Below are 26,789 nucleotides of genomic sequence, written 5' to 3' on the forward strand. Positions count from 1 at the left end.
CTACACCAATGGCATATCACAGCACTCACAAGTAACCCTGTAAGCCCGATATGCTTCATTGGCTGTAAACCAAATAGCAAAAATAGGTATATTTTCGCAATTGTTCTATTTTTTCTTTTTTGTTTTCAAACTTTGAAGTTATTGGGGGAAATAATTCATATTTCTTGCCTATAATGACAGGGTAAAAGTGGTTAATAGACTCACTATGTTCTCCACTCATGGGAATCTACTCTAGTGGTAGTCTAGTCTTTCATTATCTGAGCTTGCAAGCCTTTGAAGTATACTGTCTGTCTGCAATGGGAAGATGTTCTCCGGAAGCTTCAAAAACGATACAGTTCTCATCTGAATTGGGTATTTATATTACAAAATATATTAAAAGTTCCTCAGAATTCAGTAGCAACAGCTAGCAGATCTCCTCTGTGTTTCTTGTATCGTCTCTGTCGGGTGGAAATCTCACATCTCCACAACTGTTCAAATAGTAGTAGCAGATCTACGTAGCAGATCACAAGCTCAATATGTGTCGCTTCGAGTCGCGTTACAAAAAAAGTTAGAATATGGAGATATAAGAGGCTTATATATTCATTTATTGTTCTTTTGTTGGGCTGCCGCCCGCCTTTAAAAAGCAATATCCTCGCCATGTGTTGTGTTAATTAGCCTAGCTGCATAATATACTCATAATATACTGCAAATATGGTCTCTCTCTCCTTGTTTACATCCTACAGCTGCTGCTCAATGCTCAAATACACAGCAACAATCCACTTTATCAGGGTTAAATTAACACTCAGGATGTGTGCCGTGGAGTATAATAGCTAACATGTTAGCATAAATACGAGTGAAGTTGGCTTGGCGCTCACAGATGGCTGCACTGTTGACTGTGATCGGCATGTCCCGGTATCAAGGGACTGCTCACTTGGCCTGCATGAGGTGACAGAAATGTCTGTGTTTTATGTGTGGATGAGAGAGAGGGGGGGAAGATGTCATCGCTTGTGATCCAATATTTCCCCCTCTTGAGGTTAGCGATGGTGTCTCTGTTGTGGAGTGTGCGTGTGTAGCATATGTAACGAATGTGATACTATGTCTTTGTTGTTGTCACTGGCCTGTCTCTGATCTGGTGCCCTCGTGTCCGCTGGGCTCCTGGCCCACGGCGGGGTGGCTCTGAAGCCATTGATGGACTTGACTGCGGGGGTGTTTCGCGTGGTTATATGCCTAAACCCTAACCTGTCATCCGCTTCAGATGTTATCAACCGATTATCACAGTATGATCCTTATCAGACCATGCAATGGAGCAATATGGACATTTCCTATACATGCTGTACTGCCTACCGCGAATAGGAGACTAGAAACACGGAAGTGAAAATAAATACTACCGCCGAAGTGAAACCAACGTCAAAATGCAATGCAAACAAATTAATTTATATTTACTTGCGTGGCCAGTTAAGACTGAGGTTAGGGTTAGAGTTAAGTACCCAAAGACGCTTAACATGGACACTTTACAACAGAAAATCTACTTTATTAACCCTGCAAGACCCAGATATAATACGAACAAAAAGCAAGACTTGGAATCAAATCAATACAAACCGTTGTGGAATGGTGAGACAGGGAGGTGTAGTTTCCTGGGGAAAGCCATATTGTGGGTTTTGAGAGCGGTTTTGACTTTTGAAGGTTTGTAGGCCGGGAGCCTGAAAGTATCGGGCAGTGCATTCCACAGGGTTGGGGCAGCAAAAGCAATTTAATAGCCCTATCGCCCCAGGTGTGGTACTTCCAACGGTGAGCAGGCGAGCAGCTGAGTTCATTGGAGGTTATTGAGGTGGTTCCATCATGGAGGACACTGTTGCAATAGGCGAGGCGGGATGTGACGACAGCATGGAGTGCTTCAGATGCAGATAATGACAGAGAGGGCCGGAGACGGTCAAAAGCCTCATCGAAGAGGTTGAGTAGTGTTGATTTTGACAGCAGCTTTTGATTTAGTTTTAGTCATAGTCTGTTGAATATATTTTTATTTCGTTTTAGTCACATTTTAGTCAACTTAAATGTTTTAGTGTCAGTCGATTAATATAAGATTTTAGTCGACTAAATCTACTGTTGAGTTTTGTTGACTAAAATGTGTTTTGGCAGGCCTTGATGGCGTCGTAATGGGTGACAGGCAGACATTTTCCGTCATAGTTTTAGTCAACAAAATCAACAGAGGTGTTAACACTAGTGTTAACACAGGTTGGATCCCTGTCTATTGATCCACTTAGTGAGACAGGATGTGACACTGATAGGAGCCCCGCCGTCGAAGGCCGTAGCCCCCAATCAGGCCGTCTATACCGGCAGGCTCTCTCGCACCGATCGTCCACTTGCTAATGGCGACGGCCGGCCTCCACTCCGCCCAGAAACGATAAATCCGCCGCAATCTACGAGACAAATGATCGCTCTGTGTCAAATAACCAATTTGGATTAGTGTCAGTCTCGTGCTCCCCCGTTCGACCTTGGGTCCGAGATGAGGTGGTGGAAAGAGCCAGTGGGTGTTTATGTTTTCTTTTTTTTCTACAAAAGAGAGAATAAGTTGTGGCTGTCGGGCAGAAAACTTGTATCGCCACACCTAAAGTAGCTAATCTAAAAGTCTATAAACGTGTAGCGATGCAACATGGAGCTTGTATATCTGTATATCTTTTATCTATCTTGTATATATTTCTTAAAAAGTTTTAAGAGAAAGTAAAAGTATGTGGTTAAGTGTGTCTATGGGTTGTATATCGACCAGATGAAAAGTGCTTAGAGCTTGTGACTAAAAACTATATGTTAGATCCATCGGCACACAGTAGGTTATTTTCCCGGCCCACGTACTCTCCTTTTTCCGAAAAGTAAAAGTTTCTGGTACACATACAAGCAGCCACCATGCAGCGATGAAGTGCACGTCACGGTCCATTAGAAAGAGCTGCCTGTGTGTAGCCGTTATAGTGTTTAAGTGTCAGACAGCCAGGCAGCATGCTGACCCGTCATATAGCAGACCGCAACAACATCAAAGAGCAGGCAGGAGGGAAGACACGATTGACTTTTCCACCTGATTACCTCCAGGCTCCTCTTTATTTCTTTCCCTTTTTCCATTTCTCTCTTTCAGCGGTGGACAAAAAGTAATCAGGCCCCACACATTACTTGAGTTTCAAAGTCTAGTCAAATGTTACTCGACTACTCGTCACTGAGTGACAAAGTTGCTCTCGATTTGTACCCGAGTTAAAGTACTGGATACTTTCCTGAAGATCAGATGTTAACAGATATATAGCGTTGTGAGCTTCTAGATCAGTGGTTTTCAACCCTTTTAATATTAAGGCCCATTATTTATTGCATGGTATTTGAGCCACGGACCACCATTTGATGACATTTAGCCTCTCAGATCCAAAACTAACAAATATTTAGTTGTCGTTGGACAAGATTTTGTCCACAATTCCATTCTGTATTGATGTTGGTACCATTAGGAGAGATAACAGGCAAACGTTAATCTCTCAAGAACAGATTCTGTGCTGCACCGAATCTGTCAGCCATTCAGAATGTGTATACTGTTGATAGGGGGAATGAACGCACACCACAGGAAGTGGAGGGCTGATAACATCCTGTTATACACATTCTATTGAGGGGCAGGCCTCAATAGAATGGATGTTTGGCTTTCTTACCTTTAGTTGTCGTTGTTAGGTCCGCACCAAAGTGGTCCACGTGTTATTTTGCTATTTCCCCTACCCCACCATAAGCCCTCAATGGGCACATTCATAATATATGTGTAGTGTCACACTTTACTCCATACGCCATGCATGGAGCTCGCCAAGTCTCGCGATAGACAAGACTTCATGTTTTGCGGCTGGAGCACAGCAACGACGTTACTATGGAGTAAAGTGTGATGCTACACATACTGTTAACAATTATGAAGAGAGAAAAAATGATTTTTGAGCGATGGAAATAAGCGAATTAGAACTAAAACGCAGCGCCCCATTGAGGGCTTATGGCGGGGTAGGGGAAATAGCCAATAATGCGTTTTCGCACAAAATAACACTTGGACCACTTTGGTGCTGGCCTAACAACAACTAAAGGGGTAAGAAAGCCTTCTAGCATGAAATTCTCCTTTAAATTACGAAAAAACGCAAGTTAGAATATTGGAGATAAAGAAGTGTTTGCTCGATGGCAACCATAGATGTGTCTTTGAAATGTAGTATCCAAAAAATAAATATATACTATACAGATACTTAAAAGTTAAAAGATTGAATACAGTACGCAAGTAAAACTTTGCTACATATCCACCACCCTGTCTGGGAGGGAGCCAGAATTGTCTTTTTTTCACCTGATTGCCTCCAGGTCCTTTCCTCTCTCTCTCTCTCTCTCTCTCTCTCTCTCTCTCTCTCTCTCTCTCTCTCTCTCTCCATTTCACTTTTTGGATTGCTCTCTTTCACACCCTGTCGGTCTCTCTCCATTTGTTCTCTCTTCTCCACATCTCTCTCACCTCCTGTACTCCCAGGTGGAAGAAACTGTGATATTTTTTTAACGTAACCACTTGGCTTAAACCCTACAGTATGGTTGACTGGAGTCCCTCAGGGCTCCATACATGTCTTTTACTATTATTGTAGGGAATGTTTTTGCTGAAAACAGCAGATCGAGAAGCTCACATGCATTGCGCTGCAATCTGTTGTGAGCTTGTAGATCTGCCATTTTCTGCGACAGTCTTTCCCAAATTAAGGATGCAAGGGTTTAGGTGGTTAAAGTAGAAACATGGCTTTGCTACATGTAAAAAGGCACAATGCAACATGTTGTAAGCTTGCACTGTAGATCTGCTATTTCCAGGTACCCCCCCCCCCCTGATTCTGATTCCCCCCGAATTCATTACTTATTAATACAAAATAATAAGTTACTGCAAAGTAACTATACCTAAGCTGTCAAATCATTGTAGTGGAGTAAAAAGTTCAACATTTGTGTCAGAGTAAAAAATGGAAATACCCTGCAAGTAAAGTAAAAAGTATCATGAAGTTGTACTCAAGTACATCACTTGAGTAAATATACCGTACTAAGTTCATTTACACCACTTCCCTTTACTCCTTCCCCTGTCCACTAATCGCTTGTCCTCCGCAAACTTTGACTTAGCGAGAGTCGTGTGTTGGCGGACGGTGTGGGACTGGGAAGGGTAGCTAGCTGCTAATAAAGCCTTAACGATGTGCCGAGACGTGGAGACGTGGCCGCTGGAAGAGAAAGGTGCACACCTCCCACAGCCAGGTGTGAGAGTTAATGAGATAGTTAGTTAGATAGATGGACATGGGGGAGCTATACGTGGAAATAAAAGATGGGGAGAGTGGGTGGATGTTTTTCTGCCCGGCGTGTGCGTGTGCGTGTGCGTGTGCGTGTGCGCGTGTGCGTGTGTGTGTGTGTGTGTGTGTGTGTGTGTGTGTGTGTGTGTGTGTGTGTGTGAATATCTTACATTCTAAGTCTGTGCTAACAGGCCACACCCTGTCAGAAGATCATGAGTCAGACAACTCAAAACTCATTTAGAGAAACAAGATTCTGAACCTAGATTTTATTTAAACATTTAATCAGATTATCTCTCTTAGATTATTACTCTTAGCTTTCATAATTTGTGAAGGCCAGGCCCATTCCCCAGAGAGAACTGGGTAAAAAAGGTCAATGTCATACAATTTGTCACACACGTTACCGCAGTGAAATCTGTTTTCTTGGAGCTGTGAGCTGATCATGAGAAATATTGTTTTGAGACTTGCAAATAGGGTGGCATTCTATGTTAGCATTGAGTCTTAGTTTCATCATACACTTGAGGCCTTTCTTCTTCGAAAACAGACAGCGTGTACTTTCTGAGACATCTGAAACATACACAACAACAGTACAAAAAAACGTAATATTAGCATAATTTAAGAGGGAACATAACAATGTGTTCTCGGTGGTTTTGAATCAGGACCAAGCAGAAACACAGGACGCAAACCGAAACGCTTGAACTTAGTTGACAGATTTACATTGCAATGTAAATCATTAACTAATCTCAAAATAATAGGCCAGCGATGCAGTTAAGTCTTCATTGAGCCCATTCTTCTCATTTCAATTAACTAAAAGGACGGGTTTAAAGGAAGCTTAGCAAGCGTTATGGCGCTCCTGGCTCTGTAGCGTTTAGAAAGCTCATCTCCTGGAGTCACAGGGAGCATTACTGCCTCTGTAGTGAGCCCCTTGCTGCCAGCTATACAGTAGCTTGCTACCTTACCCTGGGCTCAGTCTTCTTAACCACTCAGCTCAGGCTCAGGTGAGACGGAGAGAGAGAAGCCTGGTGAAGCACTACTGATAGTGCTCATTAGCTCACGGATTAGCCACTATTCCCCACTGATACCGACGCTAATGCAATGGACTACTACTGTAGTAACGGTATTTATACTCCTTCAGACAAGCCGTACTTTTATTGTGGCAAGCGTTCTAATTCACAGGCGACTTGTGACTTGGCCGTGGCTTTTACTCTTGTTGCACTACAATGCTGTTGATCTTCAAAATATTTGTGTACATTTGAAAACTTGAAATGGGACATTCTGCATAAGGAATAGGCCTAGTTTGTACTTTTGATATACTCAGGACTTTTACTTGTAAAAGAGTATTTCTATATTGCATCATTGATACTTTTACTTAAGTAAAAAGAAAAAAAGCAGTACTTCATCTCGGGTCAAGTTGTCAAGAGTAAAAAAAGGACACGAGTGGAGAAGTGGCAGATCTCCACCTGCATGATCACTCTACATGATAGTGTGCATAAAGCCTGGCGTTAGGGTGTGACACAAAAGCAGAGTGAAGGCTGCGTCGGCTCGCTGGAAGGGACATAGTGACATTGACGGGAGCGACAGGGCTAAAGACACGGTCACACACACACACACACACGCGCGCGCGCGCGCGCACGCGCGCGCACACGCGTACGCTCTGCTGCCCTTTCATCTTCCCCCTCGTCCGTCAAAGACAGGAGACGGAGGGCTCTGGGGGGAGGAGGAGACCGGCTGATGGAGAGAGAGAGTTGAGAGGAGGACTTGTGCAGAGGAGGAGAATAAAGATGAGAAACTAATGTACACACATCTCTCCCGTTGGGTCTCTGAACATGGACACCTTCTGTGGCCACTACCTCCTGACTGTCAATGCTCTGTGCGCTCTCGACGTGGTGCACTGTGTGCACTGTTTGCATAGAGCACCAAAGTCTGACATCAAAATCGCTAGAGGGTGCTATTCCACGGGTTGGTGTGTTTAAAAAAAAAAATATATAATCCCCATAGGGGGATTTTAGATCGACTCCAAATAAACTGTATCAAATATGAGTGACTGACTGTTGTATACGATACAGAGACACCTCCCCATCAAACACGGTCTGCAGGACCTGGACGAATTAATGACGAATTAGTGACAATCAAGGCACCTGAACATCACCGGAGGACGTCATCATAACGTCATCATGACGTCATTTGGCTTGCTGGGTCCCCGACAATATGGCAGAGACAGTTTGTTGTTCGTTGTTCTCTTTACCTCAGTCTTAATTTAACTAGCTTTTTACACTGTCTTGGTTACAGACGGATACATTACCACTGAGTTTTACCGTGTACTGTTTGGAGGCCATATAGTTTTATCTCCAGGTGAGTTGGTTGCAAGTGATATCCATGAAATTGTCGGCCACACTATCGGTTCTGCCAAAACAACCGCATCCCTCCAAAATATTGCCTACAAAAAGCGAGGCGTGTTTGGCCAGAGAGGAACACTGCTCCAAGATAAGACAAGCACAGAACGTTCCGCCATCCATTTTTGCATAACCATAAAGAATATTGTCTCTGTTGTGTGGAAACCTCATACGTCCAAATTTAGCAAAAGTAGCAGATCTATAGGCCTACTGGAGCTTGTATATCTGCTATTTTTTATGCTTTTGAGTTACGCTGTAGTATGATCAAATAGGGTGTTAATTTACAGAAAGAAACTGAAAAAGTTAGAATATGTTCATGAGAGGTTTCCGCCCGACACCACCAATACATATATTTTATCAGAGATGGCAGTGCCGCATTCGGGCACTGGATGCTACCCAGAGTGTGGTTCCCATGCTTATCTCTGTCTATTCAGCTTGTTGGAAATGCCAGTCAGGCAGGCTCCCCCACTTTCTTTCACATATCACCTTGTCTGTTCACATAGAGATACATTTTCTGACTTGATCGCCTCGGTCCCTGTGGCTCTGACTTGCTCAAGTGACCCCAGAGAAGGAACCAGAAGGTTGTTATTACTTTGGGATTATTCCACAGGTGAGGGCCCCATCGCAGGGCTAATCTGGGGCTCAGCTCTGGTGACGGTGTAACCTCCCAGGGACAGATCTACTCCGTGGCAGTTAAAAAGCCCAACCGTTAAGACTAAAAGCTATATAGGCCTAATCTTGTTGTGTGTCGGCTGGAAACCTAGTATGTTGCTAAACGGGTTCACTTTCAGGTAATGGACCGACGGCGACAATCTGTAAATGTCATGTAATTGCAACGGTAAAGACCTGAGATTTGACCTCAGTTCTCTGTCTAACTTTTTCAGTGAAAGAGTAGAGAGACCACCTTCAACCATTGCAGATGCACAGTACTATATTTACTGGGTATATCAGATTTAGTTTGTAGGTTGTTGCTACAACTGAAAGTAACATTGCTTAACCCCCCCCCCTCCCTCCCCCCCCCCCCTCTCTCTCTCTCTCTCTCTCTCTCTCTCTCTCTCTCTCTCTCTCTCTCTCTCTCTCTCTCTCTCTCTCCCTCTCTCTCTCTCTCTCGTCCAGGTGGAGAGAGAAATAGCCATTCTGAAGCTCATAGAACACCCTCACGTATTAAAGCTACATGATGTCTACGAAAATAAGAAATACTTGTAAGTATCTGCAGCTTACTACTGTACAGTATGTCAATGTGAGGGTTGTCACCCAGGGGGTCCAATTGTAAAGAGACGCACACTATTCTAGGGGGAACATTCGCCTGTACAGTATCACAAGTACAGTATCTTCTATTTCTGGTGAAGAGATTCAGTGTGAAGTAAACAGGAGATCAAGTACAGTTGCAATTCAGGTCTGTTTCACTAGAGCTGAACGCAAGGCTGATTCTAAAAATGTCTTCTAAGGGCACGGCTACACCAAACTTTCATTCTATCTATGAGGGGGGATTCTGCCAATGCATTTCAATGGAAATGGAAAAAACATGCTCCATTCCCATTGAAATGCATTGGCAGAATAGAACAAAAGTGCGGTGTGACCGTGCCCTCAATTAGTTTTCTGAAAAATGTATGTTAACTATATGTCAGTGGTTAAAAAAACAAGAGGGTTGTGCACACCCAGTCCCTCGCTGGTTGATAAAGAAAAGGAAGTCCGCACAACAGCTCTGCTGCACAGTGTTTCATTTATTTTAAAACACAGACATCTAGTTACACAACGTTTTGGCCATCTAATATATATTTCCCTCTAATATATTCAAAAATGTGCGAAATATGTCATGATTTTTTAAATATTGCAGATATATAAGCTCGTTGCTATATGAGCTTGTATATCTGCTATTTTTGAATAGCCAAACAATGTTCTATAATACTAGCTATGTCATTTATTTTTTAAATTTCAGTTCAAATATTCTTAATTTGGGCATGTCAATAACGTAAAAATATATATTTTTAAAGCATACATTTTTGTATCGAAAAAATAGGAGGGGGGGGGCATGTGGGGGTCCTTGGCATGGGCACGTTGGAGAGCCCCTGTGACATTCAGTCAATGACAACCACTCCCAAGGTTTTCCTTTATCGATGGAATGCAATAATGAGCCACCATCTCCCATGATGCACGTACGCGAACAGCAGGCATGAAACTTTTTAGAGTTCATACAATGTCACTAATATAGACAGTTACGTTTCCTTTCATATTACAGCGGAGAAACCTGGAATGGTCCCTTAAATCAGATTGACAGCCCGAGCGAAGCCGTTTTTGATTGGTTTGTCGTGTCTGGAGAAAGGGTGCTGATAATAGCTTCGGAGGGGTGGGGGTGGGGGAAGGCATTGCTCCATTAGTGTTGGCGTGAAGCAATTTAATTTAGTGGTGATCGCTAGAAGAGAGCTAATGGGGGGAGGGGGGGTGCTTATGTAAACATTATGACATACCTATCAGAAGCAACACTGCTGCATTAAGACACATTGGCCATGGAGAGTGTCAGTTGCAACCGTCTGCAGTGCACGCATACGCACGCACACACGCATGCACACACGCACGCACACAAACAAACAAAGATACTGATCTCTCAGTCGTGTGAGATTGACTTGACAATGAACTAATAATCTACTTGCTTGTCTTTAATGTCTAATCCTAACGCTAACTCACGCACTTTTTTTTCTCCTTTTAAAATTATAGTATAGCCAATTATTTTTTACCACCTTTTTCTCCACAACCACAGTCGTCATGCCAACCCCACACATATGTACTGTATGTATTGTCACTGCTGTTGTATCCTACTAGCCAGTGAGGAGCCCCCACCGGGAGGATGTACTGTAGGGCCTTCGTTCTACTCCTCCCGCACAACACACCGTTTATCAGGTGTCATTCCAGCCCGTACGAGTACATGCAATGACCAATCACCCTCCCCATCTGGCTTCCTTCTGTCCCCCAAACAGAATTTGTGGCCAATTCGTGTTCGTATAGACGCCTGACAAAGTCGGCTTTGTAAAGTCCCTGCCCACCACCACAGAGGTTGTGGATTCAAACCCACAACCTCTGTGGTCTTTACCACTGCAGGGTCTTTACCACCCGAGCGTCTAAAACCCTTTTAACCCTAAAACAACCTTTCTCTTGTGAGGACTATAGGATCATTGCCCTCACAAAGCCTATACTGTACATTTCAAATTCTATGTGGGTACTCACAATTAATAAAAGTGTACACACACACACACACACACACACACACACACACGGACACACACGGACACACACGGACACGCACACGGACACACACATGGACACACACATAGATACGCACACACGGACACACGCACACACGCACACACACATTAGCTAATTTTAGCGGTGGTGAGTGACAGGGCCAGCGTCCCTCCCCAGAGCGGTGTTTGTCAACTGGATTCAATTAGCTGTCGTCTTGGTCACACAGGCCAGACGGGATTTGACACGCCGTGCTGTCCATGTCACATAAGATAATGTTGTGCTTCGGCCTATATAAGTGGATTATCACCATCACGTTTGCACATACATTTCTTCAGCACAGCCGGTCACCAGTTGCATAGAGCTGCCCCAGCCTGTGTGATCTCTAGTCTAGAGGGGTCTGTGCCGGTCGAAAACAGGCGGTGGATTCTATTGGTACACCGATCTGAGTGCCCGCCCCCCCCCCCCTCCTCCCCCTACCCGGTACCACGACAAGGGGTAGGGCTGGCTGGACGATCCCTGTATTAACAAGACAAAAAAAACTATTTTCCCTTGTGGATAATAAAGACATCTAATCTAAGATCCCATACAGAGACAATAAAAAACAAAACTTGAGCGTGACTACGTGGACACGGATAAACACAACGAGAGAGGGAAACAGAAAAGCAGAAGACAGAAAGAAAGATCACTATTCACGCTTTGTGCCGCGTTGTGAGCTTTTGGATCGGCTGTTTTCACTACTTCTTATTTTGTTTTATAATTAATGGAATTTCTTATTTTCCTTTCATTTCTTTATGAGAATAATGAAAAAACTAATAATTTTTGAAAAAAACACAATTTGTTCTTAATTCATTATTTTTTGGGAATGTTTTCTTTTTAAATGTTTTGAAATAATAATTCACAACTAAATGTAGGAAACAAAATGCACATCCGTGTGAGGTGAAGGGCGCTCTTACTTATCATCTTCTACTGTAATTCCGGCCAAAGAGAATTTGCGTCCTCACCTTCATCTTCAATGTTTGTGTTACGCAATGTCTGTGTTTACACAAACACTCAAAACTGTCCATTCATTGTCAATGTCATGTTTGTATTAGGACAAAGTTTGTGTTTACACACACACACTAAAAGCTGGACATAGGAGGACCTAGTGCCCCTCAAAAAATAAAGAGACAGACAGTGTTTGGGAACCAGTGAAATACAGTATAGGAGCAGAAGCAGGCCAAAGGCAGGTCAGGGCATCATGGCTGGCTCTCAGCCCACAGAGACGGCACCAGGCCTGGGTTCAGCGGTCCTTCATCTCTCCCTGCTCTCTGTGAGCCCCAGGGCCGTTGCCTTTCTGACACACTGCCCCTCACTGCCCCTACACGCACGCAGGCACGCACGCACGCACACAGGCACGTATGCACACAAGCACTCACACAAACGCACGCACAGGCACACAGACACACACACTCACTCGTGGCTAACTTTACTCGTCTGCAAGTGAAGATCGCTCAATCAAACTCCTTTTTGTGGCCATACAGTATATGGAGATCTCTGTATCTGCCTGTCCTACATTTGGGTCGTATTACCTGCACTGGGCTCTATGTATTATTATATCTGAGTCATATTAAAAGAAAACTTAATTTAAAAGAAATGTCTTAATGCCTAAAACAAGGCTAGGTTATTTATTGATCAGTAAATGATTGATTTAGTTATTTTTTAATAATCGTTTTTCTTTTGTTCAGTCTCAAACCCCTTCTCAAAATCACACCTGTGTGAACTGAGCGGTGCATACCCCCTGGGGGGACTGCACCCCCCCCTGGGTGGACTGTACCACCCCCGGTGAGAAACACTACTCTACAGCAGTGATTTCTATCAGAATAAGTCTGTTTAACCAAAACATATCACTTGAACTTCAACTGAACTCTTTAGTCTTACTCCACGTAGCACAATATTTTGGAGAAATTCAGAACACCTTCACCTTTTTGCTCGCAGCTATCTCTTCTCATCATCTCCTCCTTTTGTGTGTGGATAATAAGCCACTACTCACCTTCACCGAAGCTTACATCGACGACAGCGGGGCAGAACTCATAAGCTCTTAAATCACACAAAGCCTCTTCACAGAGCCACTTCTTATCACTTTTAGCAACCCCGTCTGTAGACCTTTTGTAGTCCTAATCAACCCTGTCTGTAGACCTTTTGTAGTCCTAATCGCGCCACATCGGGAGATCAGAGGGTGCCATAAAGGAACGGCTGTCACATGTTAAGTGTCGCACGTGTTTGCAGTGGTTTAAAGTATCTAAGTACATTTACTCAACTACAGTACTATACTTAAGTACTTATTAAGTATTATGACAAAACATACCCCAACATACCCACTTCAGCCCTCTATAAATTTCCGCAAAACTGCCGATCTACAAGCTATTTTCAAAAGATTCTTGTGAACTTATGAAACTTGTGATATGTGAAATGGGGTACCCTTCTCCATGCTCAAGTATGTGGGGGGTGGCCCAATCCCTGTCGTCTCCCAAGGTCCATGTCAATCCTTTTCTGAAAAACCTATGTTTCTGTATCAGTGGTTTCATGTCAAGGACCCCCCAAAATGATGTATTAGGCCGCCGGAGCCCCATCTGAAAATGTTTTGTACCAAGGACCATAAGCAAAGATTTGAGTTAAAAATGTTTGCTGGGAAAGAATATATATTCAAAGATTTGTACACATTTTTCAAAAAACTAGCTTGTAGATCTGCTATACGTTTGAGTGACGCTGTAGTATGATAAGTAGGGAGTTAAAACACAAAAAGTTAATATGTTGAGATATATGTTTCTTTTAAGATATTTTTTTTGCGGCTTACGCCTTTTATTGATTTTTTAAGGGACAGATAGTAGGCTGACAGGAAACGGGAGAGAGATGGGGGGATGACATGCGGTAAAGGCCGTGTCGGGTTCGGGAGTCGAACCCGCGGCACACCGCGACTGGATCACCAGTCCGGTGCCCAGACCGTTACGCTACGGCCTGGGCGAGATATATGTTTCTGCCCGACCGCAACAACATGCTCTCTCTCTCCAACCCCGCCAGGTACCTGGTGCTAGAGCACGTGTCGGGCGGAGAGCTGTTTGACTACCTGGTGAAGAAGGGCAGGTTAACACCGAAAGAAGCCAGGAAGTTCTTCAGACAGATCATCTCTGCGCTCGACTTCTGCCACAGTCATTCTATATGGTAAGGTCCTTCTGCCCCTGTGCTGTGTGATCTGTGCACTGAATCTGAATGCATGACTAAAGCACTGCAGGGATGGCTCCGGTGTGCTTGATTCTGCCAATACTCTGAAAACCTGGAATGATACCAGGCGAGTGTAGGAGGTGACTGTGAGAGGAAGCTAAAGAGTAAATTATGTTTATCCTTCACTAGAAAGAAACATAAATGGAGCACAAACTGAATTCTCTGGAAAACAAATTGCCAGCCGCTGTTGATAACAAAGTTGTTTTTGTTTGCTCCTCCTCTTAGCTAAAATGGTAAATGGACTGCTTTTGTAGAGCCCATTATTCCAAAGCACTTTGCAATGTATTTCACGTTCATTCATTTACACACACGTCCACAGGACGCCGGCAGAGGAAACCATGCAAGGCCTGCTCATCAGCAGCTGTTCAGGGGGTTCAGTCACAGAGTTATATATCAACTAGAGAGCGGACAGCCCTGCCCCCACTATTCACGATAATAATAAAACATTCATTTCAATGGAAGTTGCTCAGTGGCGTTTGAAGGACCCGGAAGAACATTCTACTTCCGCATTTCTCGATGCACTTCCGCCTTTGACCACCAAAATGTGGTGTCCAAATGTGGAAGTGCTAACGAGCGCTCTGTGTTAAACGCCAGCTGTGTGGGGTTTACTCGTGCTACATACATGCACGGGCAAAAACCACCCGCCTGCATTCCAGCTAGTAGAGTGGGGCGGCTACAACGTTATGCAGCCAGGAGGAGTTGGGGTAGAACCGGGAACCATCCAATTCCAAGACGGACGCTCTTGGCTGACTTCCAACAATTTATAGGATTGATTGATCGAAAATGATTTGCAGACACAATTCCTAATACAAATGAGGACACAATACACCTGCTGTACAATCTTATCCTCTGTACATTTGTGCCATGAAATATAACATCACCTCACCGTGGTTCTTCGTAATACTCCTTGTTCATTATCTAGATGTAACTCATTTAACTCTGCAAACAAAACTGTCAGCCAGAGGTGAACACATTATGATAATACTGAGTTATTGGTTAAATAATGAGTTCCCAGTGTGAATGAAAAGCACATTTACAGTCAGTTTATTCATAGTTCCGGATGCCTGTTCTGATCCCATGTGAACAACACAGCACAGAGGACACAGGCAGAAACCTTGCGTAATATCCACATTTCAAGTTATGGTTACGGTACATGATTATAACGCATTGTGAGCTTGTAGATCTGCTATGTTGACTATTTAAAAACAAAAGAGGTTTTTGGACATACAAGGTTTCCACCCGACAGTAAAGACGCTGTGAGGGCCTATATGCTTCTTTTTAGCCTGTATGGCGTTTGGAGGGCGACGGTCCATTAATATCACGCTCCAGGATAATTATCAGAGCAGCACAGTCAGCAATGCAGCAGTTTCAGCGGCGATACAGTAAAATCCTGGGAGAGTGTATAAATATAACCATATGCACCATATACTGTACAGATTTTATTGTGCATGTATTACAAAAGGGAGCAAAGGGGGCCAGTGAGACTGGTGATAATGGTTATAGACCATATGAATGATGGGGGTTAGGGGTTAAACAGGGCTTGTACGGCTTTTAAAGTAAATGATAATCCATTAATTGATATAAGTAAGTAGCCTTTGGGCCTTGTGGCCCATCTCTTGTTTCCATAATGTGAGGCAGCTTGATGTACAAGTACACCCCCTGGACCTGACCCTTGTAGTACCCCCAATCCAGCGCATGATGCTGAGTGCCAAGTATCGAGGCATTGGGTCCCATCTTTATAGTCATTGGTATGACCCAGAAATTAAACCCTGACCTCCCAGTCTCAGGGTGGACACTTAAACACAAGGCCATTGAGCTTAATTGATTCATATCAACTTTAAAAGTGACATTTTGGGGAGGGCAACTTTCAATCAATAGAGATGATAGAGTGTTGGTTTCTATCCAAATGCAGTTATATCTTTATAGACCTGAAGACAGAGATATAAATGGTGACATTCCTCAAGTCACTGGCATACACACCAGCTGATTTTCACCCCATCATCATCATGGCAATAGATATGCCTGCTGTGTAGCTACACCCACTCTGAGAACCATAGGCATAAAGGTGGTGCGATGCGAGAGCGCAGACTAGCCAACAGCTACTCTGGACTCCTGAATTGCCAGCCTCCTCATATACCCTCCCGTCTAGCATCAGGGTCTTGAGCTTGTGCAGTGTGTCTATGTAGGACATAGGTTGTGTGCCTCTCTCCCCTTCTAGCTGGGCCTTGGGTCGGTTCCATAGAGTTTTAATCTAGAGACAGGAAAACCCTGAATCGCTAGCTGGGCCCCTAAAAACCCCCACCACATTCATGTGAAGTGAGGGGCGCTCTTATCTTCTTTTTGAGGGGCGCTAGCCAATCACATATACAGCTTTTGTCCCCACACGTCTCATATTTGCCATTGACAATGAAAGGAGAAATTAGGTCATATGTGCCTCAAATATGATGTAAATTTGGGGCAACACAAACATTAAATGCCATTGACAATGAAGGGAAAATTTACGTCATATGTAGTCGTGCAAATCGGCTAACGAATCACATAAATTCAGTTGAGGGGCACTCACACAAAGCTGTGCATAGGAGGGGCTAGCGACCCTCAGAAAACATGTTCTGGTGATTCAGGTCTGGTGACTGTCTAGGCCAGTGTTTCTCAACCTATGTACCGCGGCACTCTAGGCGGTGTTAGACTCTGTTTCAACTCGATGACATCAAACAACAAACATGGCTGCCCCCACTGTGGTAACTTGCGACCGTATTTAAAAACATCATCATCCGACATATTTTACGGCTGCACTAATAACTTTGGGCCAGGCCCGTCTAGAGTTTGAAATTTGAATGGACAGGTATAAGTCAAAAGGGGGACATCGAAGAGGAAGGATGGAAGGGGAAGGATCAACATATGGATGTCAGTTCTGACATATATCCATATATGGAGATCTAAGGGTTTGAGGTTTGAGGTCAGATGTAGAGTTGCTGACCAATATTGATGACATCAGGGATCTCCATATATGGGCTTAACTGCAACAGCAGGTCACATTTACTGTGACATCAGGGTCTCCACATCTCCATCCCTGATGATGTCACATGATGTCACGAGACCTGGGCATATGGTGCCCGACCAACACACGAGAAATGCACGATTCCATAGTTAACTGCGACCTTCGGTCGCAATATGTATATAAAGTATCTGTCTATCTAATTACAGCGTTTATACTGCGTTGCATGATGTGTCGCTTGCCAACTAGATCTGTTCTTTTTGGAAAGCTACACTGTCATGGCGCCATGCGAGGGGAGTGTGTTTAAGCATTTCACAGCAGCTAAATGATGGAGACATTTGCAATTTACAAACAGCTTGTGACCAGAGATTAAATAGGCAGGGAAAGGTCAGCTCCAGGCTCTTTATAGCCGCACAGTGCAGCAGACTGGACCCGGAGGACGTGACAGCAATGATTTAGTTTAGCGTAACATCAATAACAAAGGCAATGGCCCGGATAGCACGGCCTGTGTGAGTGGTTTTAAAGATAGTGTTCAAACTTTGTTTAACACCATCCACCGCGGTGGGGAGAGAGAGATAGCTCTCTCTGTGTAAAGCTTAGTTTAGCACCAGCCCGTAATCACACAATCACACCTTGAACTGTAGCATAAATAAACACCACAGGTGGAAGAAGTACTCAGATACTTCACTTAAGTAAAAGTAGCAACACCACCATGTAGAGATATTCTGTTGCATGTCAAAGTCAAAATTTAGCTTGAGTGAAAATGCAACTTACCTAAGGGTCTCCGCAAGCATGTCCGACGAGGACGCGCTGTGATCGACCAGTTCGCCCAGATGGAGAAACTTCAGGAGAATTTCCCAGACTCTTCTTCAACAAAGATGGCGAAAGCAAACATTCTTTGTTCTGTACTTATACATACAATTGTATGGAGTATGGTACAAAACACTGAAGTCCTTAAACCAGAAACCTATCCTGTAAAACAAGTGCCCCCATCAGCGCCCATCGACTCCCAGGCTCTGCGAAAAAGGTAGTCCCGAACTACAGCAACGAATGAGGTTTCTAGTATTTTATATCTACTGTACGTTGATTAATTCCAGGATGAAACTGTATTGTCTCCATAGTAATACAGCCAAGTCTATACATTTATTTTAAGATGAGTGTTATTGATTAAACATGTAACTTTATAATTTTGTGGGACATAATATGCTATAGTTGTTAAAAAGTGCTGCTTTAAACTACAATACCAAACGTAAAAGTACTTATTAGGCAAAATGTCCCATTCGTAACATAATAAACGTATCAGTATGCAACACATTGTGAGCTTGTAGAGCAGCAATTTCTTTGAATGGACAAAGTATAAAATAGGGCTTAATTGGTTCATTTATATTCGTAATAACAATCAAAATATACAAACTAAACTTGATACTAAAGTTTTTAAATTATTGTAATGGAGTAAAGAGTACAATACTTGCCTCTGAGACGTAATGGACTCCAAGTGCAAAGTATATATTCAAAATTGAAATGATTGTACTTACTGTAATGTTCTAAAGCCCTTTGGCCTTGGATGCATCCCATAAACCTGAGGTAAATCACGCCTTAATAGCGGGACCTGCCGCCATAAACAAGACAGAAACACTGAGCCAGCGTAGTCAACACAACACCAGTTAAAAACTCACTAGACGGCACTCTGCAAATGGGGGCTGACGCCACGTAAGCCTACAGTAAGAAACCTTGTACGTCCAAAACCCTTTCTTTTTTTTACCATTTAAAAGAAAAAGTTAAATAGTGAAAATAACTGACCTACAACTTGCAGTTGAACTGCAGATTGGCTATTTTCACCGCCTTTGCCCGAGACTCGCGTACGAAGTAGGGCACCAATTTATGTAAAAAACGTTAATGTTAATGGAGATTGGAGGTTTGTAAGGGGGAGGTTGGCTGGGTGGGTGGTCAAAGGTAGACTTTATCCAGAGACGGACGGCATCAAGGGGGGCAAATTGCATGTGGGTGTCGCGGACCCTGGTGTCCATAATGGGACATTAAAGTGACCTCTCTGTCACATTAAGGCTGCACTTTGCTGCTGAAATCTGGCTCCATCTCACACTTACACTGAGCAGTGGTGGAAAACCTTACTGATTTATTCTTCTTCTTCTTCTTTAGCCTACTTAAGTAAAAGTAGTGATAGTACAATGTGGAAATAGGCCTGTATTCAAAAGTATACAATAGGGCATAATGTTAATGATCAGAATCTGCGAAGTAACTAGTAAACAAAGCTGTCAAATAATGCATATAATGGAGTAAAGTATAGTATAAAGTAACGAAAAAAAGAAATACTCAACTAAAACTCAAATGAAGGTATAAAATAAATACCTCAAATACTTGAGTACAGCATTGGCTCTCAAAGTGGGTTACGGGACCCTCAGGGGTCTTTTTTGGTTGTTGTTCATAAATCAGCTCTTCTGCATGGGGGTTCCTGGCACAAAACCTTTTCCGATGGGGTTCCGCAGCCAAATGTACTGTTCAATTTGGCATGGAGAAGTTTAATTTGGCATGGAGTGCTAAATCCTGATAATAAATATATATAATAATAATAATTATTATTTTAAAATAATAAAAAAATTAATACAAATTCCTTGCAGATTAGCTCAGAGGAAAAAGTATTATTATTATTATTATTATTATTATTATTATTATTATTATTATTATTATTATTATTATTATTATATTATTATATACATAGCATCCGAGAATATATGGGGAATTCTCTTAACCTATTTACATACTGTAGCTGTGATGCATGCAGGAATGGACTAGTTAAAACAGCATTCAGCCTGGCGTCCTCATTTTGAGCATAATTAAAATAGAAGATGTACAAGCTTGCAATGCTTGCATTGCTATGCAATGTGTTCCGAGCTTGTAGATCGGTTGTTTTGGCTATTCGTCGTATGACACCAACCTTTACTTAAAGGTTGGGTCTAAAATATCCTAGCTCCAGCCCCTGAATCGCTAGCCGTACTTCGGGGGTCTGGTGATGCTGTCGAAGGACGGGATTTCTCGGTTGAAAATCTAACCGGCCCAATGAGGATGGGGATGATCCTGTATTATTAGCCAATCGCCAAAGGCTTTTGACCTGATGGTGAAGATTCCCTTCATCCCCTGAGCAAGCATGTCAGCCCTTGTGCAGGTAACCAGGTTCAAATCCGGGGTAGAAGAAGTGCAGTCCTTTATTCAAAATTTTACTTGAGTAGAAGAACAAAAGTATTGGTATCAGAATATACTTCAAGTATCAAAAGTGAAAGCACTCATTATGCAGAATGCCCCGTTTCAAAATACTGTATGTCAAAATGTATCTACAACACGTTAGCTTGACATTAGCTATTTTCAAACTTAATTGTATGTTAAATTATGTTAACAACAAATTATCAAAATCTTCAAAGTAACAAAGTAAAAAGTAAAAACTATATACTATTTGTCCTGGATTAAAAAAAAGTAGCGACTTTTGATGCTTTTGTGTGATGCTGTTGTATGACCACGTTCCGTTAATTTTTTGGGAAAACCCCCCACAAAGTTTAAACATGGAGATAAGAGATTTCTGCCCGACAGCAATGAAATGTACTTAGTTATCCCTGCGCTTCCAGTACAGACTAGTGCAGTACGTGTGTACAGTACATCTACAGTGCAGTCTAAGCATTGAGGTTTATGCCCCAGCGGGGCTGTAAGACATGATTCCTGCAATCTAACAACCCAGCTCTTAATTGTCTGTGATCATTAGTACCTTACCAGTGCTGATACGTTACGTTTTATAGAGCCTTGTAATGGGCCTATCCTCCTGAGCTCCGCACACCGCCATAACACTCTAGACATGTTTATGGTGATGAGCACTTTATAACTTGTATTTTCTCAACTCAAGGAAATTAAACTTTCCCTGTGGTGACAACTACTGACATACACAATGTTTAATGCAGTCCCTCTGGTATGTACGTGCTACTGAACTATGATATGCGGCGCCAATTAAAGCCAAAAAACACAGTCAGCCCTGCGAGCACTCAGAAAACTTCTGCTGATGGTTAAAATAAAAGTGTCTTCTTCGCAGTACCGAGTCTAGTAAAACAGTCCACTTGCATTTTTTTTCTCTCTCCGTGAAGTAGAGATTAGGATGGTACCGTAAGCAGTAACTGGAGTGGGCTTTTTTTGCCTTTAAAAAAAAAACATAACTGAAAATGTTCCCATTTAGCCTCCGGTACACCTCAGTGCTATCTGGTGGCTGCCATTGACCCAATTACGCAGCGCACTTGCAGAGAAAAGCTGGAGGCTAATATCTCGTTACGTTGGCATAAGAGGGCGAACATTCTGACTGCTCACTCAGACGCGCAGAGCTGTGATATTCATTAACCGACAAAGTTAATTGTGTATTATGAGCAATGAGGGATGAGATATAGGCCTATACAGAGTTTAATCATAATGGAGTTGGTCTGTTAGTGCAACTTCAGTTAATGCTGGGTGTATATGTTTAGCATTTTGTAAAGCATTTTGAGTTTTTTATAGAGTTTTATGTCTCGGTCAGGAATGTCTTGAGGGAATTTCATGGCATTTAGAATAAACATCCACTTGGACAAAAGCATGAACTGAGTAGTTAGAAGTAGGTGGTCAAATGTCACGGTCTCGGTGACAAAACATGTTCTTTAAATTCTTTCTTCGTTCTTCATTTGCTGCAGAATAATGAGTCTGGTAAATGGTAAATGCTAAATGGTGTATAGCGCCTTTAACCAAGGGGCTTTACATAGATTGTGCATTATATTCACCCATTCATACACCATTGACAGAGGAAACCATGCAAGGCACCAAGCTGCACATCGGGAACAATTAGCGGTTCAGTGTCTTGCTCAAGGACACTTCGACACTAACTCTGTCTGGACAGACAGGGATGTACAGTAAAAAATCACACACGTGTGAACTGAGTGGTGCAATTCCCCCCCCCCCCCCCCTCTCTCTCTCTCTCTATCTCTCTCTCTCATTAGAGTCACTACCTCTCTCACTCTCTCTCATTAGAGTCACTACCCCTCTCACTGTTTCTGGCGCCCCCTACTGCTATTTTTAAGTCACATACTCATGCTCACACAGACACACAAACAAGTACGAGACACACAGACACACAGACACACAGACACACAAACACGTACGAGGACATTGCAAGCTGGTTGTAGGAGTGGTTGCACCACTCAAAAACAACTGGTTGGTGGAGGCTTCTATTTTATATCAAATCTAAATAAAATATGAGATGCATTTATTGCGAGAGCGTCAGCCGAGAGGAAAAAGACACATTAGATTGCTAGAGGATGGATAACTTGCTTCCTACAGTAGACCCATGTTCCTACTCAGAGGTTTATGGATTCCAACAAAAAAAAAACCTTTTTGCAAAGACACAATCTCTAATTGAAATCAGTTAGCTATGACACGGAACGGATTGATCGCCACCATAAAACCACCGATACGACACAGTCTTATTGTCTCTGGACATTGATTGGTGCTGCACATCATCATCTCACACGGTATTAGCTTCCCTGTTAACTGTGAGAACACTTCACACTCTCACACTCAGAGTCCAGTGACAGTGACGTGTGTATAGGCCACTGGACATATTATAGTTGTTTTCTTATTTTTACCCATGAAGACATGAGGCTGATTCTATAAAGCCCCAAAAAAGCCAAATAGCAGATGTACAAGCTTGCAGCGTGGCAAAAAGTGACGTGCTATGAGCTTGTGTATTTTCTATTTCTGAGTGGTGCAACCACTCCAAGGAACAGCAATGTCCGTGTTCACCTATGTGTTCACCTATGTGTCTATGTGTTCACCTATGTGTCCGTGTGACGTTAATGAGCACGATAATGAGTACCAGTAGGGGCGCTGTTGTGCCAGAAACAGAGAGAGAGAGAGAGTTGCCTGCTAATGAGAGAGAGAGAGAGATGGGGGGGGGGGGGGGGGGGGGGGGGGGGGTTTGCACCACTCTGTTCACACAAGTGTGATTTTTTTATAGCGAAGGCGAAGAAGGCACAAATCTAAAATGACACAGATGCTTTCCCGGTTGGAATGGCACTAAACTACACTCTTGTTATGTGACTATTTACACACTGTCGTTTGCTGACTAGGGTTCATGCCATTTATTCTGATTTCACACGTGTAAAGTCGCTCTTGATAAGAGTGTCTGCTAAACGCCAGGAATTGTAAATTGGAACTGTCCTTCACAAAAAGGCGGTGTAAAATAGAAAAACATGCTTTGTGTTGGGAAACGGAGAATGATGAAGAGACATACTAAAACCCCACGACAGTAACTCAGAGAATGATGATTATTACTATAGCCTCCAGAAGTACTCACCTGTGCCTTGTAATGATAATAAAAGTTAGCATTCGGTATCATTAACTCCTACGTGAATCTATTTGCTTTTATTCTTATCCTTCCCTTAATAGTCATATCTCTGGGTTTGCGTGTTTTCTGTTAATAATGTATCATTGCTCTTCTTTTACTGCCAGCCTCTTTGAACATTACTGCACCCAAATCTTACCCATAGGCCTCTCTCCTCCATCTGTCTGTCTGTCCTCCCACCTGCAGTCCATAGGCCTCTCTCCTCCATCTGTCTGTCTGTCCTCCCACCTGCAGTCCATAGGCCTCTCTCCTCCATCTGTCTGTCTGTCCTCCCACCTGCAGTCCTCTCCATCCTGCAGCACTGTTCAAGCTGGAGGAACACGCTGTACACTAATGCTTTTGCAAAACTTTCTTGCTGGTGTCTCCTTTTGCTGCCAATTAAGCTGTCCGCACCACACGTCTGTCTGTCTGTCTGTCTGTCTGTCTGTGGGAAAAAGGGGGGGGGATGGGTTGCCGATTTTACGGGGGCCAGTTTCGAATTGCAGCCGTCCGTAGGTGCCCTTTGAGAGCGGTTTTGAAGGAGTCAAGGGATTTGCATGTCTTAATGACTGTTGGTAGGGCGTTTGGCATAGTTTGTGCCGAATCTGGGTTGTACATGGTTTGTTGCACTCCCTCTGGTGTTGTGGGTGTGGACTTCGATAACATTAAGGAAGTATTTAGACAGGTACATGGGTATCTGGTGTATCAAATCTTGTTGACCAGACCCATTGCAAGATGCTGTACTGTGTCGTCGACCCTAAGCCATTCCAGCCTGTCAAAGTGGGCAGGGGTGAGGTGGGTTCGGGGGGTGAGGCCAAGTGGGAGCCTGACCAGTTTGTTTTGGGAGGTCTGGAGCCTTGTTTTAAGGGCCTTTGAGGTGCTGTGGTACCAAGAGGTGCATGCATAGTCAAAGAAACCTTGTACGAGGGCTCCTGTTAAGGTCTTCAAGGTGTTTTTGTTGACCAGTGAGGAGATCCTGTAATGGAATCTTGTTCTTTGATTGACTTTTTTGATTATGCTGGTGGCCATTTTTATCACCGGAAAGATTAGCCTCCACGTAATTTCATCTTTTCGTGTGATAATATTGTCACCCACTCTAACCAAGAAGCCATCTGCCTTGCTGAGATTACTATTTGATCCGAAGAGAATGGATTCAGTTTTTCCCAGGTATAGAGATAGTTTGTTATCAGCGAGCCAGGTGCAGATTCTACCGAGTTCAGAGCTGAGGGTCTGTTTCCAAGAATCTAGAACGTAACCAGTTCTAGAACCAAAGTTATTTTGGTGGACAAAGGGCCTGTTTATGTCTGTTTGTCTGTCTGTTTGCCTGTAGTATCACATAGCCAGACAACTATTCCACAATCTCCGAATGCTATATAGAGTCAGAAACTACACCTCCCGAAATCCGAGTAAGGAAGCTCCCATTTCCGTTCCGAAAATATATTTTAAAATATCTTTACATTTTATTTTTTTACTTCCATTTCTGCTAAGCAACAAGCTATACCTGTATATGCTTAGATGTTTTTTATTTATATTAGGATAACTTTGCACGAATGTAAAGACAAAACGGAAGTGGGGAGGAGGCTCCACTTCCACTTCATATTTTAATCATGATAGAGGTAACGTGAGACTAGTCTGCTGTAACTGTAAATGCACAGCATCTCTGTCTCAGTGTGACGTTCCCCGCATATCCCGAGAACCGTCCGACCGATCGACTTCAAACTTGGCCTGTCTTTTTGCAGCGACCCAGAGGGTGTTTTGTGAGTGGGAAGTCGGTCAGACAAAAAACAACCTCTGTACTATATCTGTATCTGTATTTCTATATCTTTTGGGCATCTGACATGCCCAAAAGATAGGTAGATTGTGTGCACTTGGAGTTGGAGCAGCGGTACTGTCCAGTTTTGACCAGTGTTGATTTTGACAGCACAATTTTGATTTCGTTTTTAGTCAGTCTTTTGAATAAAATGTATTTAGTTTTTGTCATATTTTGTGAAAAGTTTAAGTGGTAGTCTAGTTTTAGTCGACTAAATATACACTTGATTTTGTCGACATTTTTTTTGGCAGGCCTTGATGGCCTCATAATGCCTGATTCCACACTTTGTTGCATGCTGAAAATAGCCGATCTACAAGCTCACAACCATACAACATGTCACGCTGTGATGCTGTGAGAAATCAAAGCTAATTTGAGGTAAAGCTCTCAAATCAGTGTACCAACCAGTCTTTGTTCCTATATCACCTATGGTCATGGTGTGTCTTTGTTCCTATATCACCTATGGTCATGGTGTGTCTTTGTTCCTATATCACCTATGGTCAGGGAGTGTCTTTGTTCCTATATCACCTATGGTCAGGGAGTGTCTTTGTTCCTACTCTCACCTATGGTCAGGGAGTGTCTTTGTTCCTATATCACCTATGGTCAGGGTGTGTCTTTGTTCCTATATCACCTATGGTCATGGTGTGTCTTTGTTCCTATATCACCTATGGTCATGGTGTGTCTTTGTTCCTATATCACCTATGGTCAGGGAGTGTCTTTGTTCCTACTCTCACCTATGGTCAGGGAGTGTCTTTGTTCCTATATCACCTATGGTCAGGGTGTGTCTTTGTTCCTATATCACCTATGGTCATGGTGTGTCTTTGTTCCTATATCACCTATGGTCATGGTGTGTCTTTGTTCCTATATCACCTATGGTCAGGGAGTGTCTTTGTTCCTATATCACCTATGGTCAGGGAGTGTCTTTGTTCCTACTCTCACCTATGGTCAGGGAGTGTCTTTGTTCCTACTCTCACCTATGGTCATGGTGTGTCTTTGTTCCTATATCACCTATGGTCAGGGAGTGTCTTTGTTCCTATATCACCTATGGTCAGGGAGTGTCTTTGTTCCTATATCACCTATGGTCAGGGAGTGTCTTTGTTCCTATATCACCTATGGTCAGGGAGTGTCTTTGTTCCTATATCACCTATGGTCAGGGAGTGTCTTTGTTCCTATATCACCTATGGTCAGGGAGTGTCTTTGTTCCTACTCTCACCTATGGTCAGGGAGTGTCTTTGTTCCTACTCTCACCTATGGTCAGGGAGTGTCTTTGTTCCTATATCACCTATGGTCAGGGTGTGTCTTTGTTCCTACTCTCACCTATGGTCAGGGAGTGTCTTTGTTCCTATATCACCTATGGTCAGGGAGTGTCTTTGTTCCTATATCACCTATGGTCAGGGAGTGTCTTTGTTCCTATATCACCTATGGTCAGGGTGTGTCT

General features: G+C 43.1%; 1 protein-coding gene across 1 annotated transcript in view; it reads left to right on the forward strand.

Moving 5' to 3' along the window:
- The window catches only part of brsk2a (BR serine/threonine kinase 2a), a gene marked incomplete at both ends in the record, with an annotated part of 310,767 nt that overhangs the window by 214,176 nt on the left and 69,802 nt on the right, over positions 1-26,789 (forward strand). The window contains 2 exons of the mRNA XM_083762742.1: positions 8,771-8,856; positions 13,952-14,092. Of these exons, the coding sequence (XP_083618868.1) occupies positions 8,771-8,856; positions 13,952-14,092 (227 nt within the window). The remainder of the gene's footprint in view (positions 1-8,770; positions 8,857-13,951; positions 14,093-26,789) is intronic.

Source organism: Protomyctophum parallelum (genome assembly GCF_964188405.1).
Source record: "Protomyctophum parallelum genome assembly, chromosome: 4".
NCBI lineage: Eukaryota > Metazoa > Chordata > Actinopteri > Myctophiformes > Myctophidae > Protomyctophum > Protomyctophum parallelum.